This window comes from Bufo gargarizans, chromosome 1 (assembly GCF_014858855.1).
Source record: "Bufo gargarizans isolate SCDJY-AF-19 chromosome 1, ASM1485885v1, whole genome shotgun sequence".
NCBI classification, from domain to species: Eukaryota; Metazoa; Chordata; class Amphibia; order Anura; family Bufonidae; genus Bufo; species Bufo gargarizans.
In genome coordinates, this window is record NC_058080.1 from 729,121,491 (window position 1) to 729,144,252 (window position 22,762).

General features: G+C 44.2%; 1 protein-coding gene across 4 annotated transcripts in view; it reads right to left on the reverse strand.

The window, feature by feature from the left end:
* The window catches only part of PDZD2 (PDZ domain containing 2), a 287,308-nt gene that overhangs the window by 55,079 nt on the left and 209,467 nt on the right, over positions 1–22,762 (reverse strand). For all 4 annotated transcript variants that reach the window (XM_044276397.1, XM_044276399.1, XM_044276400.1 and 1 more), the window contains 8 exons: positions 20,267–20,384; positions 19,575–19,723; positions 15,478–15,597; positions 13,347–13,461; positions 11,695–11,768; positions 10,608–10,827; positions 10,365–10,482; positions 4,365–4,497 (listed from right to left, as the gene is read on the reverse strand). In XM_044276397.1, coding sequence (XP_044132332.1) covers positions 4,365–4,497; positions 10,365–10,482; positions 10,608–10,827; positions 11,695–11,768; positions 13,347–13,461; positions 15,478–15,597; positions 19,575–19,723; positions 20,267–20,384 — 1,047 coding nt within the window. The remainder of the gene's footprint in view (positions 1–4,364; positions 4,498–10,364; positions 10,483–10,607; positions 10,828–11,694; positions 11,769–13,346; positions 13,462–15,477; positions 15,598–19,574; positions 19,724–20,266; positions 20,385–22,762) is intronic.

Genomic DNA, 22,762 nt, shown 5'->3' on the forward strand with positions numbered 1-22,762 from the left:
GATCAGCAATGAACAGTCATATCATGTGAACATGACGCCGATCGCACCTTTATGTTCAGCAGTAAAAGTGCTTGTTTTTCGGCAAACACATCGACCTATGGAGACAGGGATGTGCTGCCGGCAAACCTTAATGCCGTGATGACAAACGATCATATTAGCCGTGGTTCGACAGCACTCTCTCTTTTGTCTGCTGATCGACGGGCGTGTTTACACGGGGCAATGTTTGGGAATGATCTGTTCACTTGGTCAAAACAGGGCCTTTTAGTTGACTTCAGGCTCCATTGACATTAAGTGAAGTCATCTCTCAAGAAATGTAAAAGGTTTCCGGCAATCTTTCCGCCAACGATAAAATTAGTGGTGGTTGATCTACAGCTATTAATCTGTCTGGACATGAGATTGCGCCTAACTAAAATAAAGGTAAGGTGAACCTCTGGAGGACCAAAGGACCAAAGATGAAAGGAGTTATCTGGTTCGGAAAACACATTTTCAAATACCCTAACAAGGAAATTCTAGGTTAGTAGAAGGGGCTCCCCATTTAAAACCTACAGAGAGACTCTCTATCTGGAGGACCAAGCATGCCCATGAACATGAAGAACCCATTCCTTGTATGTGAATCGTGCAATGCTTCATTTCTCCTGTGGTGGCGCTGCAGAGGAAATCAACACTTGGTTCTTCCACAAATGACAGCAGATCACTTGATGTGCCAGCAGTGTGAGACCTTGTGATCAGCATATCATCTAGAAACACCTCTAACAAAAAGGAGTGTCCAAAGCGGAGAAGGCCTTTAAACCCATCAACAGTCTCCAATTAAAATTGGAAAAGCCCTCCCAAAAATGTCACTCTTTTGTTGTTTCAGATGTTGAATTTATGTCTGAAGTAAATGTAGTTAGGACACAAATGCATTTTTATCCCCGGAGTGACATGACCAATTTAAGTTTTAAGGACCAGTAACATTTTTCCCCTAACATTTTTAGGTGGAAGATTTAAAAAACTGCAATTTTAACATTATTTTGTGAGATTTATTTTTAGTGTTCAACGTACTTTATTCCATGGATCAGTATGGTTATGATGTTTGTATTTATATGTATTTATATTTTTTTTTAAAATATGTTTTCTCTTCTCCCTGCAACCTGTCCCCTCCCCCAATGTCCATCTCTCCTTTTCCACAGCCAGGTGAAGGGGTGGGTCTGCTTTAACGCTTCATATCTTGGGCATGGTAACAGCTAGACATATGGGGCTGGTCTTGTTTGAAAGCTGACAGAACAAGACCAAAATGGCAGCATTATCTTCTCTACATCCGGAGATATAACTGTTAGAAATCTAGTGTGGAATGAAAGCAGATCAATTTCAGCAGCTATCACTCCCGACAGATTTTTCTCCCGATGTACAGGAGATCATGTTGCCATCCTGTTCTTGTTTTAAGCTTGTTGGGCTGTCAGCTTTCAAACAAGACTAGTTCCATATCTCAAGATGTTACCAAGCTGGAGATATTAGGGTTTAAAGCAGGCCTACACCCTTCGCCTGCTGTCCAAGCTGTGCTCGGGCTGAACTGTTTGTGCATTTTCTCAAAGGCTGAGTAGATCTTGGGCAAAACTGTTAAAGTCTTGAAGAATGACAAAGCAGTAACTTGTATTCTTTTGGCCCCAGAACCTTCTACAAACATCAGTAGGATCCAGCCATTTTTTTTTACTTCTTGGGGAATAACAATAATTTTCCAGCATAAAGTGTATATTCATTCCCCCACATATACATACCACATATTTGATGGGTCAATACACTAGTAGATTCAGATCAGTGGCCATCTATGTAATACAAGGGCTTGAGTCCCCCAGGATCCGGTTTGGCTCATAAAGGGGAGGTCCAAAATATAGTCTAAAATAGGAAACCCATGCAAACACGGGGAGAGCCAGAAACTTCTTTCAAATGTTGCCCATGGTTGAATTCAAACCCAGGACCCAAGCACTGCAACAGTGCTAACCACTGAGCCTACCTGCTGTACTTTTTGGACTCATTAACTTGGATCAGTAACCTGTAGCACCACAGATATTGGCCCCTATAACTCCAATAGCTTAATAGCTATAGCACAATGTAGGTCTATTTCATATCTGTGCAGCCACAATAATACGCTCTCTCATAGAAGACGCCAAGTTGTAGTGAAATAAAGATGCCGCTTGTCTCGGAGCTTTCATATTTTGGAGTAACATTGCGTTATTTTCCAATGCATTCTCCCAAAAGAAAGACATCAGACGCAAAGGTCGCGGTCAATAAACCGAGCCATAAAGCAGGCGGCTCCAGGGACATCATCATTTCATCCTCCACATCTTATCCTGTGGCTTAAGTTCTTTATTGTGGCTGTTTACAGGAAAGCCACAAGTAATGAGAAGCTTCTGTGTCTGAGTGAGAAAGCCAGAAGGGAACACGTTCGGCATATTAAAGAGACCTCACAATATAAGTGCTCTCATCAGTCTCCTACTATCAGTCTCAGAATGGGCCCTTTCCTTATACACTGTTCATATAAAATGCTTGCCGTTGTCAAGATCCCAGCTTGTTAGGGCTTGTGTTTTATATAATCATAACTAGGTACCTATATGCAGCCATTCTCAGGTTTACAGGTCCCAAAGGTCACATTTTAATCTAATCGAGCCACGGGGCTAGAGAAAAAAGGTATATTTTTTTGCAAACCCCTTTTGAAGCCTTAGGACAATATAAACATCCTATCATGTGTAGCAACTAGAGGGTAAAACCTTGATTACAAAGCATGTAAGGCAGGGTTTCTTAACTCTGGTCCTCGGGACCCACCTACAGGTCAGGATTTGAGAATATCCCACAGAATGAATACCTGGGGTAAGTCCTGATGCATGGACACTAGTTATATCAGCTGCTCAATACTAAGGAAATCCTGAAAAGATGATTGGTAGGTGGGTCCCGAGGACCAGAGTTGAGAAACCCTGAGTAATGGTTACATGTGGGATGTAGCTCCTCGGCCTAAGACATCAGGGAGATTCCAAAGATGGGAATAAAAATGTATTCCTTATGTCCCCATTTATATAGGACATACCGCAACCTATAGCATCTGCTTCACGAACGGTATACAGGAGCCCTTTCAGCACACAAAAAATAGGACTCTGGACTCCCTACACAAATACAGACTGGACACCGGACTACGTAAATAAAAAAACTGACCACAGACCACCACTATATACAGACCACCTAAGTATACAAATCCCAGGCCAGACTGAACTCTGCATACAGACCCCAGACCAGACCTATCTGTTTTCAGACCCCAGACCTCTACCTGTTTACAGATGCCAAACCGGACCCCCAACTACCCTTTTACAGATCTCAGACCTGACGTTTCCCAATTTCCTGACTCACTTGCTGTCAGGACTTTGCACCGGGGAGTTGGGAAGGTACAGAAATGGGGAGAAGGAAGTATGTGGGGCATCCAGGAAATCTCCTGGGAGTCTCCCAGACTTTCAGGGAGAGTTGGCTAAGATTAAATGGACTTGCTTATTAAAAATTACACTGCACTTCCCAAACCTACAGGATTCCTCTTATAATTTAGGATAATTTGGAAGCTGACAATGATGTTCATTTGGAGTAACAAATATGACTATGTCTCCAATGAACAGACGTAAGAACTTTATTATTAGTGATGACTGAATGTAATGGATCAAGTTGTGTTTCCAGTGGAATTTATTTATCTACTAATAGGGGATACGTTTTTGCTCCAGGGAAAATAGTTTTCATACTTTGGCAGACAGACTGAAAAGATCGCTCATGGCTGTACGTGACTAAACAGGTCCCAGTATATCACATCAAAGATGACTTATCAGAGACATTCCAGCCTGTAACTTCTACAGGCTGGAAGATCATCCATCACATAGGATCTTATAATCCGACAGAATGTCAAGATGGGCATTTAAAAAACGGAATGGTCTTCAATATCTGTAGCCCGGGCAGCCTCTTTAAACTGAGGTCACTCCAGGAGATCCAGTCTTCTGTGGGGATGAGGACCCTGGGCTATTGACTGTCCCAGGTTACTCCCTTCGGCACACCTACAGAACTGTACATGCAGCGATTGCTTAATGAAACTCTGCCTTCTTATGCAGACTTGTGGGTCAGACTACAAACAAGATTTGTTTGTCGTCTGTAACCATGGAGACACACAGAGTCTGCATATTTGCTGTATACGCCATCAAGACTTTCGGAAAGTTTCTTCTGGTTTTATTTCAGAGGCAATAAAGCCATGAAAGAAAAAAAAAGGGTGTGCAAAAGCAGACATACCAGTCAATCACCATTTTGTCACCATGTATCCTTCATCGTACAATTGCTTCCATAGTGAATGGACCCGGCCGGCTCACCTTTGGGTTTGGGTGGCGAATGATGATCAGGCTTACAGGACCCGGCCCACATTCGCTCAATATGGCGTATGCCTCACTCAGCGCCGCATGACGAAGACTCACAGAGTCAGCTTCCAATATCTGATCACCTCGGCTGCATAAAAAAAATAAAAAATCAAACAAAAAGATTAATCAACGTAGATACAGCAGATATTTTTTGTCATAACAGTAGATCTCCCATTAGGACAACAGGAATCATGATAAAATTATGCAAGAAATCAAGATGTTTCAGGATTTAAATCACGTGAGCTCCTTACCAGTCAGTGCCCAAATTATACAATGAAAATATTACCATATAATACAGTTCCCACATATTGCCATAAGGTACCCAAATAATACCGCCAGATGGTTTCCTAAATAATGCCACCTAATCAAGAAACTAGGGAATGTAGTTGCCTTTTCATAGTCTTTGCACCAAACGTGGGACCAGAGGTGCAACATTTAGGTCCCCAAGCCATGAAGGCCAGTGATGAGCTGAGCAGATTAAGGGGAATCTCTCACCACATACCTCTAAATAAAGCCTTGACCGGAGAATCCAACGCACTTTGTCCCATCCTGATCAGTGGGCCCAATTCTGAGAAATAAACAATTTAAGACTATGCAAATTAGCTCCTTGGTGCAAAGAGGGTGTTGCCCTTGCACCTCAACCTCCACTCACTTTCTGTGCTGGCCGCGCCCCCTCTTCCACTTTAAGTGACAGGGCTAGGCAGTGTACAAGCAATGACCCCTGGCCCTGAACTCTCGCGCCTGTGCTTTCACCTCTGTCATCTGCGCACGTGCAGTACAGGGCTGAAGCTCCCCGGGCAGATGGAATCTGTACTGCGCAGTACAGCACAGAAAGTAAATGGCGCTTTAGGTGCAACGGCGATGCCCTTCTTGCACCAAGGTGCTCATTTGCATTATATACAATCACTTATTTCTCTGAACTGGGGACAAAGTTCATTGGATTTAGCTGCCAAGCACACGTCTACATAGTCAGATGGCTTTATTTGCAAGTAATTGGTGACAGATTCCCTTTAATATTCAGTATTGTAAGGAATAAATTAGTGTAAGAGTAAGTTTTTATGTTAACTGTAATGTACTGAACAGAATCCCTGCTTCATCTTTGCTCCATCGGACTTTCCTACTTCACAGACAGCTTTCCTTGTATGAGCATACTTTCAGAAATAGCTGTAACACCGCCCACCGGACTCCTAGGCGGGTACCACCCTCTAGGGCAGATGGGCAGGGGTGTTCCTGATGAGACATAAAAAGTTTAATGGTCACTCGGACCTAAGCGTGGCTTTTGCAGACTCTCTGTAGTTAGTAGTAGTTATAAAATTTTTCCTTTATTATTCACTCCTTAAAATACATATAATTCTTGGGAACTAACTTAAAATTCCTCTGGTAACTCCAGGTTCGGGATCTATCTCCTGTTTAATGTATGGTGTATATTCTAATGTGTGTTCAGATTGAACTTGTCAGGGCCAATTATCAAATCACCCCTCAAGTCTCACAACTCTGCGATTTCACTATATCTGACACTATCTAGAAACAATTTCCCACTTTGGGGTCCCTACCTCTAAATCCCTGAACTAAAATCTATTCCTGCATCCCTACATGTTTCGCCGTGTATTTCGGCGTCTTCAGGGGATGACGTTCAGGTTAGCTTGTGGGGGCGGTACCTGGGCTTTTGACCCTTTGGTTTCTGTAGGCGGGATCAATCCATCCAATCACCGTATATTCTACAAGTGATGGACACCATTCCGACCACTCAGTTGCGGGTACAGGCGCACTCTTACATCGTCACTCTGGCCATACCGATGACATCATCAGGGTGATGCATCACGCATGCGCCAATACTTAGGAAATGTTGGGCTCTCTTTCTCTGGTTCTGCGCTTGCGCTTATTCTTCCTTGCTTGGGTGAGGTTCATTGCGCATGCGTTAATACTTTGAAACTTTTTCCCCTCATACCAGCTCCTGCGTCTGCCCCGGGCAAGGCCCAGCGCGCATGCGTCAGCACTTTGAAACTTTTCCAATTGATCTCGCTAACACTTCAAATTGTTTCATCTCCTTCCGAATATCAGTGCCTGAATTGTCCTCTGCGCTTGCGCCAACACTTTGGATTTTTCATAGGGTCGTCTCAGATCACTGCTACCATCAGCGCTTGGATCCAAACCTCTACCCAATTCTATGCCCATCCTTTTTCTTTTTTACATTTTTCCTTTCTCCTCTTTATTATATGTTTTATCCATTTTATTTATACTTTTGCTTTTATTTATTGATCACGGTGATGACTATGGAGTGCCCTATACATTTAGATACTATTATATATTTTTTGTTGTTATTGCCATTTAATTTAGCCTTCTTTTTCCCTTTATTATTTTACAGGTATTTCATCTTCTCCCACAGCCGGAGCCTCTACAAAAGGATTTTGCCCACCTGCCTCGGTAAGTCTTTTATATAATATAAATTATTATAGCTTTCTTTCAAGAACCCCCCCCCCCCCCCCCCCTCAATACTAGAGTTCCTCTTCTCTTTATGTAATCATTCTAAACATTATCTCTTGTGAGATTTGAAAATGCCGTTTACGGTAATTCTATAGGAATGGGGCAAAAGTGAAGCCCTCATTTAGACCATTTGGTGCTAAAGAATGGAGACGATAAATCCATTTGGTCTCTTCTTGTTGCAACTTGTTATCCACACTTCCTTGTCTAGGGCTTGCCTGTGTTTTTGTATACCCCAGATTTAAAAAAACAGTGGTTTTGCCATCATGATACCTCTGCAAATGTCTTGACAGAGGTGTCCTGATGAGACAACCCCTTCTTGGTTAACAGCCTTCATGGAGCTGCAGTTTGAGCAGTTGGTAGTTAATACCAGACATAGCACATAGACTGGAACACGGCAATGTGAGGGGGGTCATTATACAGGCACATCTGGAACTATTTTCTGGATAGATCACCCGGCCCATCTAAAAAGGATTTTCTTTTTTATTAAAACCATATTTTTGGTAAGAAATTCCATTCACAAGAACTGCTGATTTCATCTGATGTCAATTTGCAATAGTCTTTCAACCAAAGTGAGAAACAATTAGCAGTTTAACTGAAAAGTACAAAAATCTACAACTAAAAAAGTACTGAAGGTAAAAGAGTGGGACCTTTTACAGACAAGTGGAAATTAAAAAAACACTTTTAAAGGGGTTGTCCAAGACTATAAAATGCTCCCCCATATGCCGGGCCCCTCACAATGAATATACTTACCTGGCTCCCCGCAAGGCCCCAGCTGCTTCTCCCTGTGCGCGGATGAAAACATCAAGTGTGCGGGGAGGAGCAGCCAACGGCAGGCGGTAACGAGTCTCCCTAGCATCGCAGGTGACACTAGGAGGCTCGTCCCCGTCTGCCATTGGCTGCTCCCACCGACACTGGATGTTTTCATACATGCACAGGGAGAAGCTGCACGGCGTTGCAGGGACCACGAGCGGCAAGCCAGGTAAGTATATTCATTGTGAGCGGCCCGGCATATGGGGGAGCATTTTATGGTATTGGATAACCCCTTTAAAAAAATTTTTTTTAAACTTATATATTGATGGCACGTAATCTCAGATCCTCACAGGACCCTCCTCAGTTCTCCTCTCATCCGTTCCTCACACAATCGACTACAAGATTTCTCATGTGCCTCTCCCCTACTCTGGAACTCACTACCCCAATAATAAATAATAATAATAATAAAATTTATTTATATAGCGCCACCATATTCAGCAGCGCTTTACAAATTCATAGGGTTCATGTACAAAACAAAAGTTACTGGCTAATATGCAACTGAAACACTAGGGAGCCGGGGCCCTGCTCGCAAGAGCTTACAATCTATGAGGAATTGGGGGTGACACATAAGGTAGTTGATTGTGATAAGTAGGATTCGAGTCATTATTGAACTGACAGGAGTGGTGCCGGCCGATCTGCTTCGGGTTTGGGACTACTAGAAGATCGAGTTTAGGCCAGAGGAGTTGGTGGGGGAAGGTTTAGTTGGGGAATAGTCAGTTTAGGTAGCTTGATAAGCCTGCCTGAAAAGATGTGTTTTTAAGGCACGTTTGGAGGAGGAGAAGTTGTGAGTTGACCTAGTATTCCGGGACAGAGTATTCCAGAGAGTAGGTGCAGCTCGAGAAAAGTCTTGAAGACAGGGAGTGAGAGGTACGAATTATGGAGGTTATTAATCTTAGGTCGCTAACAGAACGGAGAGCACGAGTAGGGTGGTAGGTGGAGATGAGGGAGGAGATGTATGGAGGTGCAGCACTGTGGAGAGCACGAGTAGGGTGGTAGGTGGAGATGAGGGAGGAGATGTATGGAGGTGCAGCACTGTGGAGAGCACGAGTAGGGTGGTAGATGGAGATAGGGAGGAGATGTATGGAGGTGCAATACATCAGGCTCTCCCCCAACATCCATACCTTCAAGAGTAACCTGAAAACCCACCTTTAAGAAAAGCCTACCATCTGCAATCACCATCTTGCCACCACACAGCCACATGAGCACCTATACCCTCACCTACTGTGTTCTCCCCTTCCCTTATAGATTGTAAGCTCTTGCGGGCAGGGTCCTCTACCCCTCTGTACCAGTCTGCTAATAGATTCTTGTTTACTGTGTTTTTTATTTCTGTGTAACCCCAGCAGGATGTACAGCGCCATTGAATTAACGGCGCTTTAAAATAAAGAATAATAATGACCTATCCTTAGGATAGATGATTAATATCAGATTTGTGGGGATCTGACTCCTGGTACCTACCTATGTCAATTGGTTAAAAGGGGCCACAGTGATCAGGTGAGCTCTATGGGCCCTTCTTCAGGCCTCTGATGCTCCACTCATTAGTCACAGGGCCTTTCTGCAGTCCCACTCAAGTAAACTTGCTATGCCAGTCACGGCCACTACATAATGGTTGGTGCTGTGCATGGTAGACAATGAAGAGCCTGCAGGGTTCTCCTCGGAAGATCAGGTATGTTCCAGGAGTCAGACCCCTAACCATATGATATTGATGACCTATAAGGCTACTTTCACATTAGCGTTTTCAATTCCGCTAGTGAGATCCATCATAGGATCTCAATAGCGGAAGAAAATGCTTCAGTTTTGTCTCCATTCATTGTCAATGGGGACAAAACTGAACTGAACGAAGACGGAGTGCACCAGAATGCATTCTATTTGGTTGCCCTCCTATCGTGAAGCAGCGTTTTTCTGTCTGCAATGTGGTGTGGAGCAAGACGGCACACAATGTAAGTCAATGGGGACGGATCCGTTTTCTCTGACACAATAGAAAACAGATCCGTCCTCCATTGACTTTCAATGGTGTTCATGACGGATCCGTCATGGCTATAGAAGACATAATACAACCGGATCCGTTCAAGACGGATGCATGCAGTTGTATTGTGGTAACGGAAGCGTTTTTACAAATCTATGACGGATCCGCAAAAAAACGCTAATGTAAAAGTAGCCTTAGTCATCCATATTAAGTCTCTTTACAGTTTTTTATTTTATTTAGCACATAGTTATTGATAACCTACTCTCAGGATAGGTCATCAATATCAGATAGGTAAGGCTTTGACAATTGGCACCCCAACGACCAGATGTTTTCGTTAGTCGCCAGAACCAAAAATAAAACAGTGGACAGAGCCGGAAGCAGAAGGCTCCTAGGGATAAATTATTGGGTTTTAATGTCTAAATGTATGCAGTAAGCTCCTGAGCTCCCCCTAGTGGTGGATGCCAGTTTAAGTCCATCTTATCTGCCTGTTGTTCCCTATTTTCAGCCACTTCAGGATGACTTTAGTTTTCTTCAATGTGGTAGCTGACAAGAAGTCCATACAATTCCTGTTGCCTGTAATTACAACTCACTTTTATATTAGTAGTCTTTCAAAACGTTACATCATAAGATCTGCACTTTGGGGTTAGTGGACCTTTAAAAGATCACAAACAAAAATGGAAGATTTTAAAAGCATTTACCTCAGTCTTCCATCCATCTTGGCAACAGATCCTGGGGCTAGGCTGTGAATATAAATCCCTGGAGAGCTATTTTCAAGGGTGAGGCAGCAGACACCAATACCTAAACCAACACCGGGTTCTGCAACGAGGACACAGGATACAGTGAGATACGTGTGCAGGAGGCTACAGAAGTAAATGCTCCCGTAAAATGTAAGGCAGCCCAATACGGGGGCTGATGTCGGCCAATGCCTGTTACTGGGTTACCTTTGTTAAGAGTCACTTCCATAACAATCCTGTCTTTGGGACCGGGACCTCTACGAGAGGCTGAGTCCCCATCTTCCGTGGCGACCACAGATCCCGCAACACTGATACTGGAATTTGGAGAACTGGAGCGACTCATCAGTGTTGGCGTTGGACATGGCGTTAGGCTGGGACTGCGGAGCCTGGTGCGTACCGTTAACGTTACGACACCTTTCCTGAGTTGCTGGGGAGAAGAATGATATTTTATTATGAATTCATAAAGCATATTAATATATTCAGTCTGGATGAATCAAGGGGCATCTAATTCTAGTCCTTTATTTGTACCATTGTAAAATGTCGTTATTGCCAAGGGAATTGTGAACCTGCCCACTGCAGGCAAGGGGGTCCCCTATGGCCACCTATGGGCTCAGGGTTTTTGTGCCCATATGGAATTCTGGGCGCACTTTACTAATTTCTTGTTTCAATGCAACAACTGACAAGAAGTTTTGTCTCTTATTTTCAGAGTAGACAAAATTTACAGACGTCAGCAACCTCCAGCCCTTCACTTGTGAACCTGAAACTCCAAGAATGCTCCATTCACTTCTACAGGAGATCCAAGAACAGCCATGCAAGAGTGCATGTTGGGACTTGTAGTTTCCCAACAGATGGAATGCCGGGGGGGGGGGGGGTTGCTGACGCCGGGACTAGAAAAATATTCTCATCTGATAAATCCCAGGTTTTTGCATTGCCTATTCAGTCTAGACCCTTGTATAGAAAACGTCAGAGTCGCGACCTGTGTTCTGTACAGCATTGTACATTCACAGAAGGTGATTAAATGTCGGTATTGTTGACTTTATTTAGCCGGTATCTGCGGCCTTTAAGAAATGACTGCTCTATATCACGTACAGAAGGTGGTGTGCTATCCGTCACTATGATCACCGCCAAGTCATATCAATACGACATGTCCGCCAGAAGGCTGGAAGACGGAAAATGGTCAAGATAAACCTTATCTCTACACACAGGCCCTTGGCAATGTAGGGGCCTTGACAAAGGGTCCCCGTTCTGTGCAGGATCACAGTATACAGCACATTGAGAACACACGGTGGATTACCTTAAAGGTGTGAATGGCCTCTTGGTGCGTCATCCCTTGTATAGAGTCTCCATTCACTTCCAAAATTTCATCTCCTGTTCAGCACAAAAAAATTAAGGTAAGGTTAAATAGAGGAGTGATGTGGAGAATATATTAGGAAATTGCTAAGGTAACAATCACCAGCACATTCATATCCTTGCATTGAAGGCAGGGCTTCCAAAAATTTTAGTTCTCCGCACTTTCCTGCTATGATATTTACAGATTACACAGTCCTGCATTAGTCCATACAGAGGATCCCCACTGGATGCCATATAGGGGGGTCCTCTGCTCAGGGTCCCCCCATGAGCCACAGCTCTTGTTCTGACAGTCCCGGCCATGTACTACACAGATGGCCGTCATGTAATAATACATTTGTATTACACTCAAGAAACTATCATCACCTCTTTACAGGTGCAAGATATGAAGATATGCCAACGCTGAATCCTCTTTGGAACGTCAACTGGGCCACAATGGGCGTTTACAGCCCGGATGGGTGAATCATTTTCTAAAGCGGACCATCTGGGGTACAATACCCCATTTCAGACCCACCTCAGCCAGTGATCGGCTGACTGGTCATCTCCTGCCAGTTCCAGTGTGTTAAGCCCAGACCAAGCAGTGAAGACCAGCATGGGCCCGGTGTCTAAATGACGGCGGCGAAGAATCGCCAAGGGTGAGTATTGATTTTTTTTTGTTTTGTTTTTTAAACACCATTCTGTGCTCTTCACTAAAATTCCTGTGACAGGATCCCTTTTGAAGAAGGTTTACTGAATTTCATACAAAGTACAACATTTCTTTGTGTGAGCAAAAAGTCAGAGAGTCTGCAAGAAGAGCGAGCGACTGGATGTCTCAGCTGAACTCCTTCCATATCTAGGTCGCATGATCAACAGGCGAAGGGCTGCACAATGTGACAAAAACGTAAGCGTTTGCATTTCTGACGAGATGAGGAAGGACAGATGAACTTGAAGGCTCAAATAAATGCAGAAATTATGTAGGTCAGAAACTACAAGGCGCAACGCAGCAAGACTGGACTTACTGGAGCGGATTAGCACAGAGAACTCCAGGCCTACATACAGTCCACCCAAAAACACCCCCTGGGTATTGCAACCTATTGCAAATATTGGAACTGGATGTTCAAAATTTGCTTAGAGTTACTTCCCTTACAACCCTCCAGTCTTACTTCTCTTTAGGCTAGGGATACCAGGTGCACATTGTATTAGCATGGGAGAAATATCTATAGCGATGTGTGCTGGAGGGCACCTACAAAAGCCACATGCCAGTTTGATGGCACACAAAGGATGCAAATTTTGTGCAAACGGCATTTTGCACAATTAGTTTTTTTTGGAAATAGCACAAATTTAACATAGATTTAATTTCTTCACGATAAGACTGCTCCAAACTTATTAAGAGGCGTGTATCTTTTACCCTGGAGTACTTCCAGTAAGTCTCCATACTGGACTGGTCCCTTTAAGGAGATCCAGTACCCTGCCTAAGCGGCTTCCAAAAACAATTTGGTGCAAATCCTGCCAACTGTCTCCTTTGCATAGACTGGTGAAAAACTGCCCGTCTTAATGAACAAGGGCCAGCGAGTGTGAGAATAGAGGCACAGATGACACGGTCCCTTCCATTCGCATTACCTTCTTTAAGCCTCCCGTCGGCAACTGCGGCTCCATTCGAGAAGATGGTTTTCACAAAGATCCCCATGCGACCCCTGGCTGAATCCTGACCACCGACAATGCTGAATCCAAGACCCTGGTCATAAGCAAAGAACAATTAGTACATTTTACTAGTTATAGGACTCAGGGATGGCCAACCTGAGGCTCTCCAGCTGTTGCAAAACTACATCTCCCAGCATGCCCAGGCTACCTACAGCTATCAGGCTACAGCAGGGCATGGTGGGAGTTGTAGTTTTACAACAGCTGGAGGGCCGCAGGTTGGCCATGCCTGTTATAGGACATAATAATAAAGAGAATACAATGGGGGGGGAAAAAGAACCATACTGCATTGCATGTAAATCAGTTAAAAGGACTGTCCAGCCTCATGTGAATAGCTTAGAGGCTATGGACACCTTCGGAGCAATTTTTTATGATTGCGTTATACTCATTTTGGGCTACAAATCATTTTTTCAGTTGGTCTTTATTAAAAAAATTCTGCCATTTTTGAGGTACAGGGGTTGAAAATCAGTCTCTTTGCAGAGTATCAGTCCCGTCATCTGATGGCTCATGTGAAGCCTCATCTCTGATCTCCTGAGCTCATAAACACTCATTACAGCTAAATGGTTATCAAACTCATAACAATATGACAGACTGATTTTTAACCCCTGTATGTCAAAAAAGGCTGAACATTTTAAAATAAGACCAATTTAAAATAATTATAGCCCAAAATGAGTCAAATTCAATCAATCATAAAAAAATATTGCACCAAAGGTGTCCATAGCCTTTGAAGTGTACCTCCAGTGAAAAATGCAAAGTGCTCTTAGATCCTTAGATGCAGAACTTTTTTGGGGTCCTTTCCTTTCATATATCAGCTGCTTGTGCTACAGACTTCTTCCTAATTGCCACTTTACCGTGACAGTGGAGCTGCAATCCAGACACTGGTTCCTGTCTCTAAGGGCTCGTTCACACGAACGTATATGCTGCCCGTTGCCGTATTGCGGATCGGCAAGTTGCCGTTTGCGGATCGGCAATACACGGGCACCGTTCCGTGTGCATTCCGCATCACCCGTTCACTTCAATGGGTCGGCAAATCCGGAGAGGCGGAATGGAAGCACGGAACGGAACACTACGGAGCGCTTTCTGGGGTTCCGTTCCGTGCCTCCGCACCGCAAAAAGATAGAACATGCTCTATCTTTTTGCGGAACGGAGGGATCGCGGACCCATTCAAGTGAATGGGTCCACGATCCCCATGGTCGGTGCCCGTGCATTGGGGACCACAATTTGCGGCCCACAGCACGGGCTTCACACGGTCATGTGAACGAGCCCTAAAAGTCAAATAGCTGGTGCTGCTGCTCAATGACACACTCCACTGGCTGACCATGTGCCAGAATCAGAGTAATGTGTGCCAAAAAATAATAGAAAAAGTAGTTTATCCATTCAAACCTCTGCTCATTCTGGTTTCAGGAGTCCAGTGGGGAGTCCTAATGCAAACATAGCTGCTAATCAGTGAGCAGGACCGCCCACTGGACTCCTAAGCACAAAATAAGCAGAGAAATCTACACGATGAGGTAAAATATGGAGGATCGGAGACATTTGGGAAGGGGGGGAAGGGGGAGGACCAGACTATTGGCTGTACAGGACCCAGATATTTTCAATGGAGGCTTTGAGTCAGATATCCGGATGCACATCTGCAGTAAAATCTCCAAATGCTTTAAATTACCAACACGATTTTTCCTAAACACTCCCAGATGCCATTACTCCTGACCTCCCTCTGGTCGGTGACAATGGTACATTTCAAAGCTTTCACTATGCGGGGTCAAGTAGAGCCATAAATAACATTAGTGTCATTTTTAAGAACACTTTTTGGAAAGTTTGTCTGAGTGTCGCGGTCATTAAGAGGGTCAGGAATTAGGAGATTTATCTTAAAGGCACGGTAGCGGAAGGCCTTCTGCCCATAAATCATGGGATGTGTAAGACTGGGAGAAAGATAAATAGCACGCGGCTGCTCCAGACACTGCAGGGTTGGAGTCCTGTTCGGAGGGATGTCGAGGTACCTTTGGAAACATATGTTGTTATACTGTATAGACAGATCTATTCCCACAGTAGGGATTACCTTCCCCTGTCCTTTCATTAGGACGATATTAGAGATGATCGATGGCTGAGCGAGCCTCCAGGGAGACTCCACCTGCACCGTGCTTAAAGATCTCGCCGTCTTTTTCACAATAGCATATTCCTGGAGAAAAAAGAAAAAAAATAGATAAAAATTTGTGAAAATTGAATAAAACAACAATTTTATTAGTTTTGTAGACTGAGCACACTTTAATTACAGGTGCTATTTTTCAGTTCCCACATTACGGCACCAGCAGCCGGACCCTCTCACTGTTACTGATCTGCACTTGCAGAATACAGAGGTGCAGCTAACTATTTTAATGAAGCCTAAAGCTCAAACCCCCCTTCAAATCAATTAATCCTATTATTTTAAAGAGCACCTGTCAGGGGGATCAACCCTATAAAACCAAACATAGTGCCCAGTAGAGTTCGTTCTGCTGAATAAAATGATATCAGTCTTGCGAAAATCTCTTGCAGTATTCTCGAGAAATAAGACTTTAATTCTTTATAAAAATGAGGACTTCAGTGCACCAAGGGGCGTGGCCAGATGAGGTGCACTGAGTGTCTAGGCCACGCCCATGGGTGCACTGAAGCCCTCGTTTTTCATACAGAATAAAAGTCATTTTTTTCTCGGGAATGCTGCAACCGATTTTTGCGAGAGAGGTATCATTTTAATCAGCAGGATCGACCCTACCAGCCAGTCTGTCTGGTTTTAGAGGGGTTGATCCTGCCACGTCATACATGGACAGACCAGGGCTTTGGCTCAAAGGGCACTTACTCTATATTCCCACTGCTATACCAGGAAAAGCAGCGAAAATGGCTAAAATGATACACACAAATAACAATTTCTACACTAAGGTGCTAATTAGAGATGAGCGAATTTCATATTTTGAAATTCGTTCACGCTTCGTTTACTGGTAAAAGGAGAATTGCGTTACCACGGACCATAACGCAATTCTGCCTTTAGAGGATTTCCGTCACAATAGAAGTCTATGGGCTGCAAAACTGATCCGTCCTGTTTCCGTTATGCAGGGGATGGATCCGTTATGCAGCCCATAGACTTCTATTATGACGGAATAAAAAAACGCAATGCCTCTAAAGGCATTCCGCCATAGAATTGCGTTACGGTCCGTGGTAACGGAATCCATAACCTAATTCACCCTTTACCAGTAAACGAAGCGTGAACGAATTTCATAACCTGAAATTCGCTCATCTCTAGTGCTAATATCTACAGGTACAAGGACACACTTCCAGAACCAACCAGGACAAAAGTATAAAAATATTAAAATAAAAAAAAGGAGCCATTTAGTGGTATATCACTAAGATATGCCACCAATATCAAACCCAGAGGTGGGACCCGCATCTATCTCTAGAACGGAAAGCGCACTGCGCGCTCTGCATTCACTTTTAAGGGAGTTCGGAAAATAGTCAAGCGAGCACTCTTGGCTCATTCGCCTTCGGGGCCTCATTCTGAAGATAGGCGCGGGTCCAAGAGTGGAACACAAACCTATCTGACATTGGTGGCAAATCCTAACGAAATGCCCCTAGGTCTCAGATGAGACAACCCCTTTAAGGTAATCGAATCAAATAGAGGATTACGGATCCACTAAAAGTAGAGTGGGGGCAAAGGTCTAATAAACTTTTCATTAAAGAGGACCTCTCCCCTCTCCTCACATGTCTGTTTTAATAGCTTCATGCATTCCCCGTGTAATAACAATTCTGGAGCATCTAGTCTTATGGCTCTGTGCTGTGCCGTTCCTTTATTATTTGCACTATAAGTTATGAATGAATTGCTAGCAGTCTGCAGTAAGGGTACAGAGGGGAGGTAACCAGTTGGGGGTGTGTCCCTGCACAGACTCACTCTATCCAATCAGTGCTGCCATTTTCAGACTGTTCAGGGACACACCCCCAACTGGTGACCTCCCCTCTGTACCCTTACTGCAGACTGCTAGCAATGCATTCATAACTTATAGTGCAAATAATAAAGGAACGGCACAACATAGAGCCATAAGACTAGATGCTCCAGAATTGTTATTACACGGGGAATGCATGAATCTATTAAAACAGACAAGTCAGGAGCGGTGACAGGACCTCTTTAAAGTCTAATATAAAATAGAACAGCCAATGAAGAGGTTCAATAAATACATCGCCATCATTTTGTGGTGCTGCACACGCGCCAGACGTAGTATGAACATAGAATGACAATGGTGACAGTTTAGGCTGGTTTTTAGCATGCCCTGCATCAGTTGTTAGAAGTGTGTCTAAACTCCTGAATAAAATACAGAACTTACACAGACATGGTCAGGATGGTTTAAAAAGGCAAAAAAATAAATAAGATAAATTAGTAAAAAACAAATGCATAAAAATACACATTTTCCAACAGAGGAGCTTGTTGTGGACAGGAACTGTGTGTCTGTACTAATTATCAGTGATGAGCGACAGGGAAAATATTCGAATTTGCGATATTTCACGAATATTTGGGCGAATATTCGTCATATATTCGCAAATTCGAGATCTCGTCATTATTTTCTTGATTGCGAAAATCTGAAAATTTGCGATACGAAAATTTGCAATCAACACTACTCCTATAGGCAACTTTCCTATTGGTTGCCAAGTGCTGATTTTCGCGATAAATTCGCAATTAATTCGCGATTAGAATATTCGTGTATACGAATATATAGCACTATATTCTAAATCAGGCATCCTCAAACTGCGGCCCTCCAGCTGTTACAAAACTAAAACTCCCAGCATGCCTGAACAGCCTACAGGTATCCGCCTACAGCAGGGCATTGTGGGAGTTGTAGTTTTACAACAGTTGGAGGGCCGCAGTTTGAGGATGCCTGCTCTAAATATTCGCAAATTCTCGAAGTGGCGATATTCGCAATTAAAATTTGCTATTCGAATATTCGCGCTCAACACTACTAATTATTACCTTCGGGAGCGGCGTCTTTTTGTTGGAGCGCAGGGTGTATGTGGGACTGTTGTCTTGCTGCAGTCATTAGGAGAGCAGGAACGGGGAGCCTGGGACCCCCATTCTAATGATTGTGCCTACCCATCAGACATTTACCCTAACTCCTCTGCCCGTGACTCTGGATAATCATCTAAAGGCTTCCTCAGTCTCACTGCTCTTACAGTAAAGAATCCCTTTCCACTTACTTTTGTAGGATGCCCTGTTGACCAACGGAAATATTGTTGGTACATTTGATACATTTATACAGTTTTAATTCCCCCTTAAAGGGGTTGTCTCATCTGAGACATTGGTGTAATATCGCTAGGATATGCCACCAATGTCAGAAAGGTGTGAGTCCCATCTCTGGGACCCACAACTATCTCCAGATGCGAGCAGAGAGCACTCATTTCTATGGAACTGATGAAAATAGCCAAGTGCCAGCTCGGCAATCTCCTGCATCCCCTCAAAAGTGAATGGAGCGGTGGTCTTGGTTGCGAGGCGTGCTCTCCAATCACATCTATGAGACGTCTTCAAATAGCCGAGGTCAGCTATTTTCAGAGCTTCCTTAGAAATGAATGAAGAGCACTCCACACCTGTGCAGTGTGCTCTGTCCTGTTATTTAGACAGGTGCAGGTCCCGGAGGTGGCGAGATTCTAGCAATATGCCACCAATGTCTCAGATGAGACAACCCCTTTGAACTGCCATTTTTTCCAAACTAATATCTGTTGTCATGACTATAACCATGATCACAATTCTCGCAGACATGCAATTCCAGGGCTGAACTGTATAAAAAGTCTACGGAGATGCATAGCCTTCATGTGCGGCCGCTGCAGTGCGTCTATCCCACGATGAAGGGTCATATCCCTGGTGTGTGGAGCAGTGTTGTATGGTAATCCAATAAAGAAAGTCTTGACAAACAGTAAAATATAACCAAAATCTCTTGTGATCATCGGCAGAGTAAGAACTTGATGGTATAGGGCAGCGATGGCCAACCTGAGGCTCTCCAGCTGTTGCAAAACTACAACTCCCAGCATTCCCAGAGTGGGAGTTGCAGTTTTACAACAGCTGGAGAGCCGCAGGTTGACCATCCCTGGTATAGGGGAAAGTACCCCGTAATCACACATTACGGGGCTGTACTATGGGCATCTCACCTGACGGGATCCTGTAGTGTCCAGCTGGTGGGGCAGGGAATGTTTCCGACCTCCACGTAGAAATTTCTCTCCTTTATCAATGTAAGAGTCCTCATTACCCACCGCCAGCTCATCGTCTTCTCCCACCGATTCCAGCCGGCTGCCGCTCCCTGCAATGTACACATCCAGTATAAAAACCATGCATTAGCCCCAAATGTTCTGCCCGCTTCCTTTCCAGTCTTCTAGCTTTTGATTCCTCTCCAGCTCTTCTATGCTCTTTCAATGCGATGGCCAAAACCGCACCATTAAGCTGTGGCCTCATGTGTGATTTGTACACTAGCGTAATTATAGTATAGACATATTTTTCTTTTTTCCTTTCTTTTAATGCAACCTAAGATTTGGTTTGCTTTTACAGCTGCTTCTTGGCATTGAGTGTGTCTGCTTAGCTTCCTGTTAACCAGTGTATGTAAGTTTTGCATACACAAGTATTACTTATGCACAGGATAGGTGACATATATGTCAGACCTCCAAGTCCCTTGCATGCATGGCCATTCTCTTCAATGGGACCATAAAAGTGAATGGAACTGTGATCACACACATGCACAACGGTTCCAGTAACCTGGGGTGCCACGTTCTCAGGATTGCTAAGAAGTAAACATCATGATCTGGTCTTGATTCATACCTTTAATACTACATATATACTGTACATATACCTTGTGATCTACTGCGGTACTTGAGAAGGCTATTCCCCAAAGTGGGACTTTTGCAGAGGCCCTTGGTATCATCGTCCACTGATGCTTCTTGTGCTTGAAAATTCTCAGTCTCCGTTACCTTAAAAGACATTGTGACATTCATTGTGAGATTGTGATCAAAATCCAATAAACATGTAAGAATAACAAATTATAAACTGAGCAAAAATATCATTTACATTTCAGTAGATTCATTAAAAGGATTGTCAAAATATAAAGCGTGTTCACTGCATACTGAAAAGTTACACACCATTCTCGTCTATTTTGCCTAATATTTTTCCTTGAAGTTTTCAGGATCTCTGCTTGCTGCCGACATATGGAAACATCCATTGTTTACATTCAAACCTAGTGCTGCTTGCAGAGCTGAAGGGTTCGCTACAGGTATCCATCCATTTCTAGGCCCTAGATTCGAGAATGTTACAATGGATCACTGTATCTAAGGACTAGAGATGAGCGAACTTGTGTTTTAAGTTCGGCGTCTAAAGTCCGGCTTTCGGTTAGCGGAGAATCCCGATATGGATTCCGAATACCGTTGTGGTCCCTGGTAGCGGAATCAATAATGGCCGATTATTGATTCCACTACCAGGGACCACAACGGAATTCGGAATCCATATCGGGATTCTCCGCTAACCCGAACCCGAACTTTAGACGCCGAACTTAAAACACAAGTTCGCTCATCTCTACTAAGGACCAGTTCACATCAAGGCCCTGTACTGGGCACGTACACTAGGTCTCAATAACCTCTTGCGCTGGAAGTGGATCCGCTGAAGTTATGGCTTAAAGGGGTTATCCGAGACTAAAAAATGTCCCCCATATGCCCGGGCCCCTCACACTGAATCTACTTACCTGGCTCCCCACTCCCTGCGCTGCTCCTGAACCCCGCACCGCAGCTTCTCCCCGTGCACGGGTGAAAACATCTGATGTCAGGGGGAAGCAGCCAATGGCAGGTGGTGACGGGGATGAGCCTCCCTAGCGTCAGCCGCGATGCTAGGGAGGCTCGTCCCCGTCACCGCCTGTCATGTTTTCATCCACGCAAGGGGAGAAGCAGCAGCGGCGCAGGTAGAGAGGTAAGTAGATTCAGTGTGAGGCCCAGGGCCTAAGGGGGACATTTTTAGTCTTGGATAAACCCTTTAAATTTGATGCCTAAATATGGCGCTGACTTAAATTTAGACCATTTTCTACACCGAAAATCAGTGTAGAAAATGATAAATGAGACAGGCCCGCCGGCCCCAATCACACCGCGCCCCCTGGTGTGAGCGGGGAAAAGTCACAGATTGTGGCGCAAATGACCTTTGTGCCGCAATCTGCGACGGATATACGCCATATCATTTAGTATATCATTTTGGCATATATCATTTAGTAGATTACCATCCTTGTGCACACCTGAAGTGTATCCAAGTGCTCCGTTCACCTCAGAAAAGCCCAAAAAAGGGTTTCTAGGCAAAGTCATCCTGCAAATAAAAACATGTTTGGCGCAGTGTATGTCGGCTGCAATGGGGGCCTATGGGTGACTTATCCCACTTGCCTATACAATGGGACCTTGCAGCCTTCTATTGGAGGTATAATAGGATCAGTGCTGGTCTGACCTCTGAGGACACCACTTGGCTTTTTCCCTGCACAGCTCCTTCAAGTGAATGTGCTGTGATTAAAGGGGGGTTCTCTGGTTTGCACCAATAATCATTTAATGGTAGCTGTAATAACCTTTATTGCTCCTATCTCCCGTTCTGGGCTGCGGTCACATGACCATGTCCATGTGGCTCTTATTTCCTGTGATGTTATATCCAGGGGCGGGGCAGTGATAGAGACTGGTTATGTAACTAGCTGGGTGGGAGGAGCTCTGAGCTAGCTGGGTGTTCTTAGGGGCGGAGCTGTAGCAGAGAAAGGAGAGTGCATCATGAGTTCGGTTGGACACAGCAACAGGAAGTGCTACCTACAGGATGGACACACACCAGGGGGATTGGTTCACACGGTGGAAACGGGTCAGGAGAGTCCAAATGGCATGGGGAAGATGTGCATGAGGTAAGCAACTGCAGGCGCATGTCTGCTAAATCCCATAATGATCCTGAAAACCCCTTTAAGTTCACTGCACAGTGGACGGCCGTTCGCAGGGAAACAAATGTGCAGGTACCTAGTACCACACAGTGTCCGGCTTGTACTGTTGCGGTAGGAAATCCTTCTGAGAGAGTATAATCTCCCCCCGTGTCTCGCCTGCGCATACTAGAAGATATGGAAAATATGGAACGTTTTATTCTTCTTCCAGTTTTTGTAGAGGATTGACTTTTTTAGGTCTGAGCGCAGCCATTTCACGATTTCAGCAATAAAGCATATGGCCATACCTTCAAGTCACAGAATTATTACTGAAATAACTAACGTTTTCCACAAGAAGAAAAAAGGCACAAAAATTCTCACCAACTTACCTGCCTGTGAATGAGATTAAGAGATTCTAACTGAATTTATCTA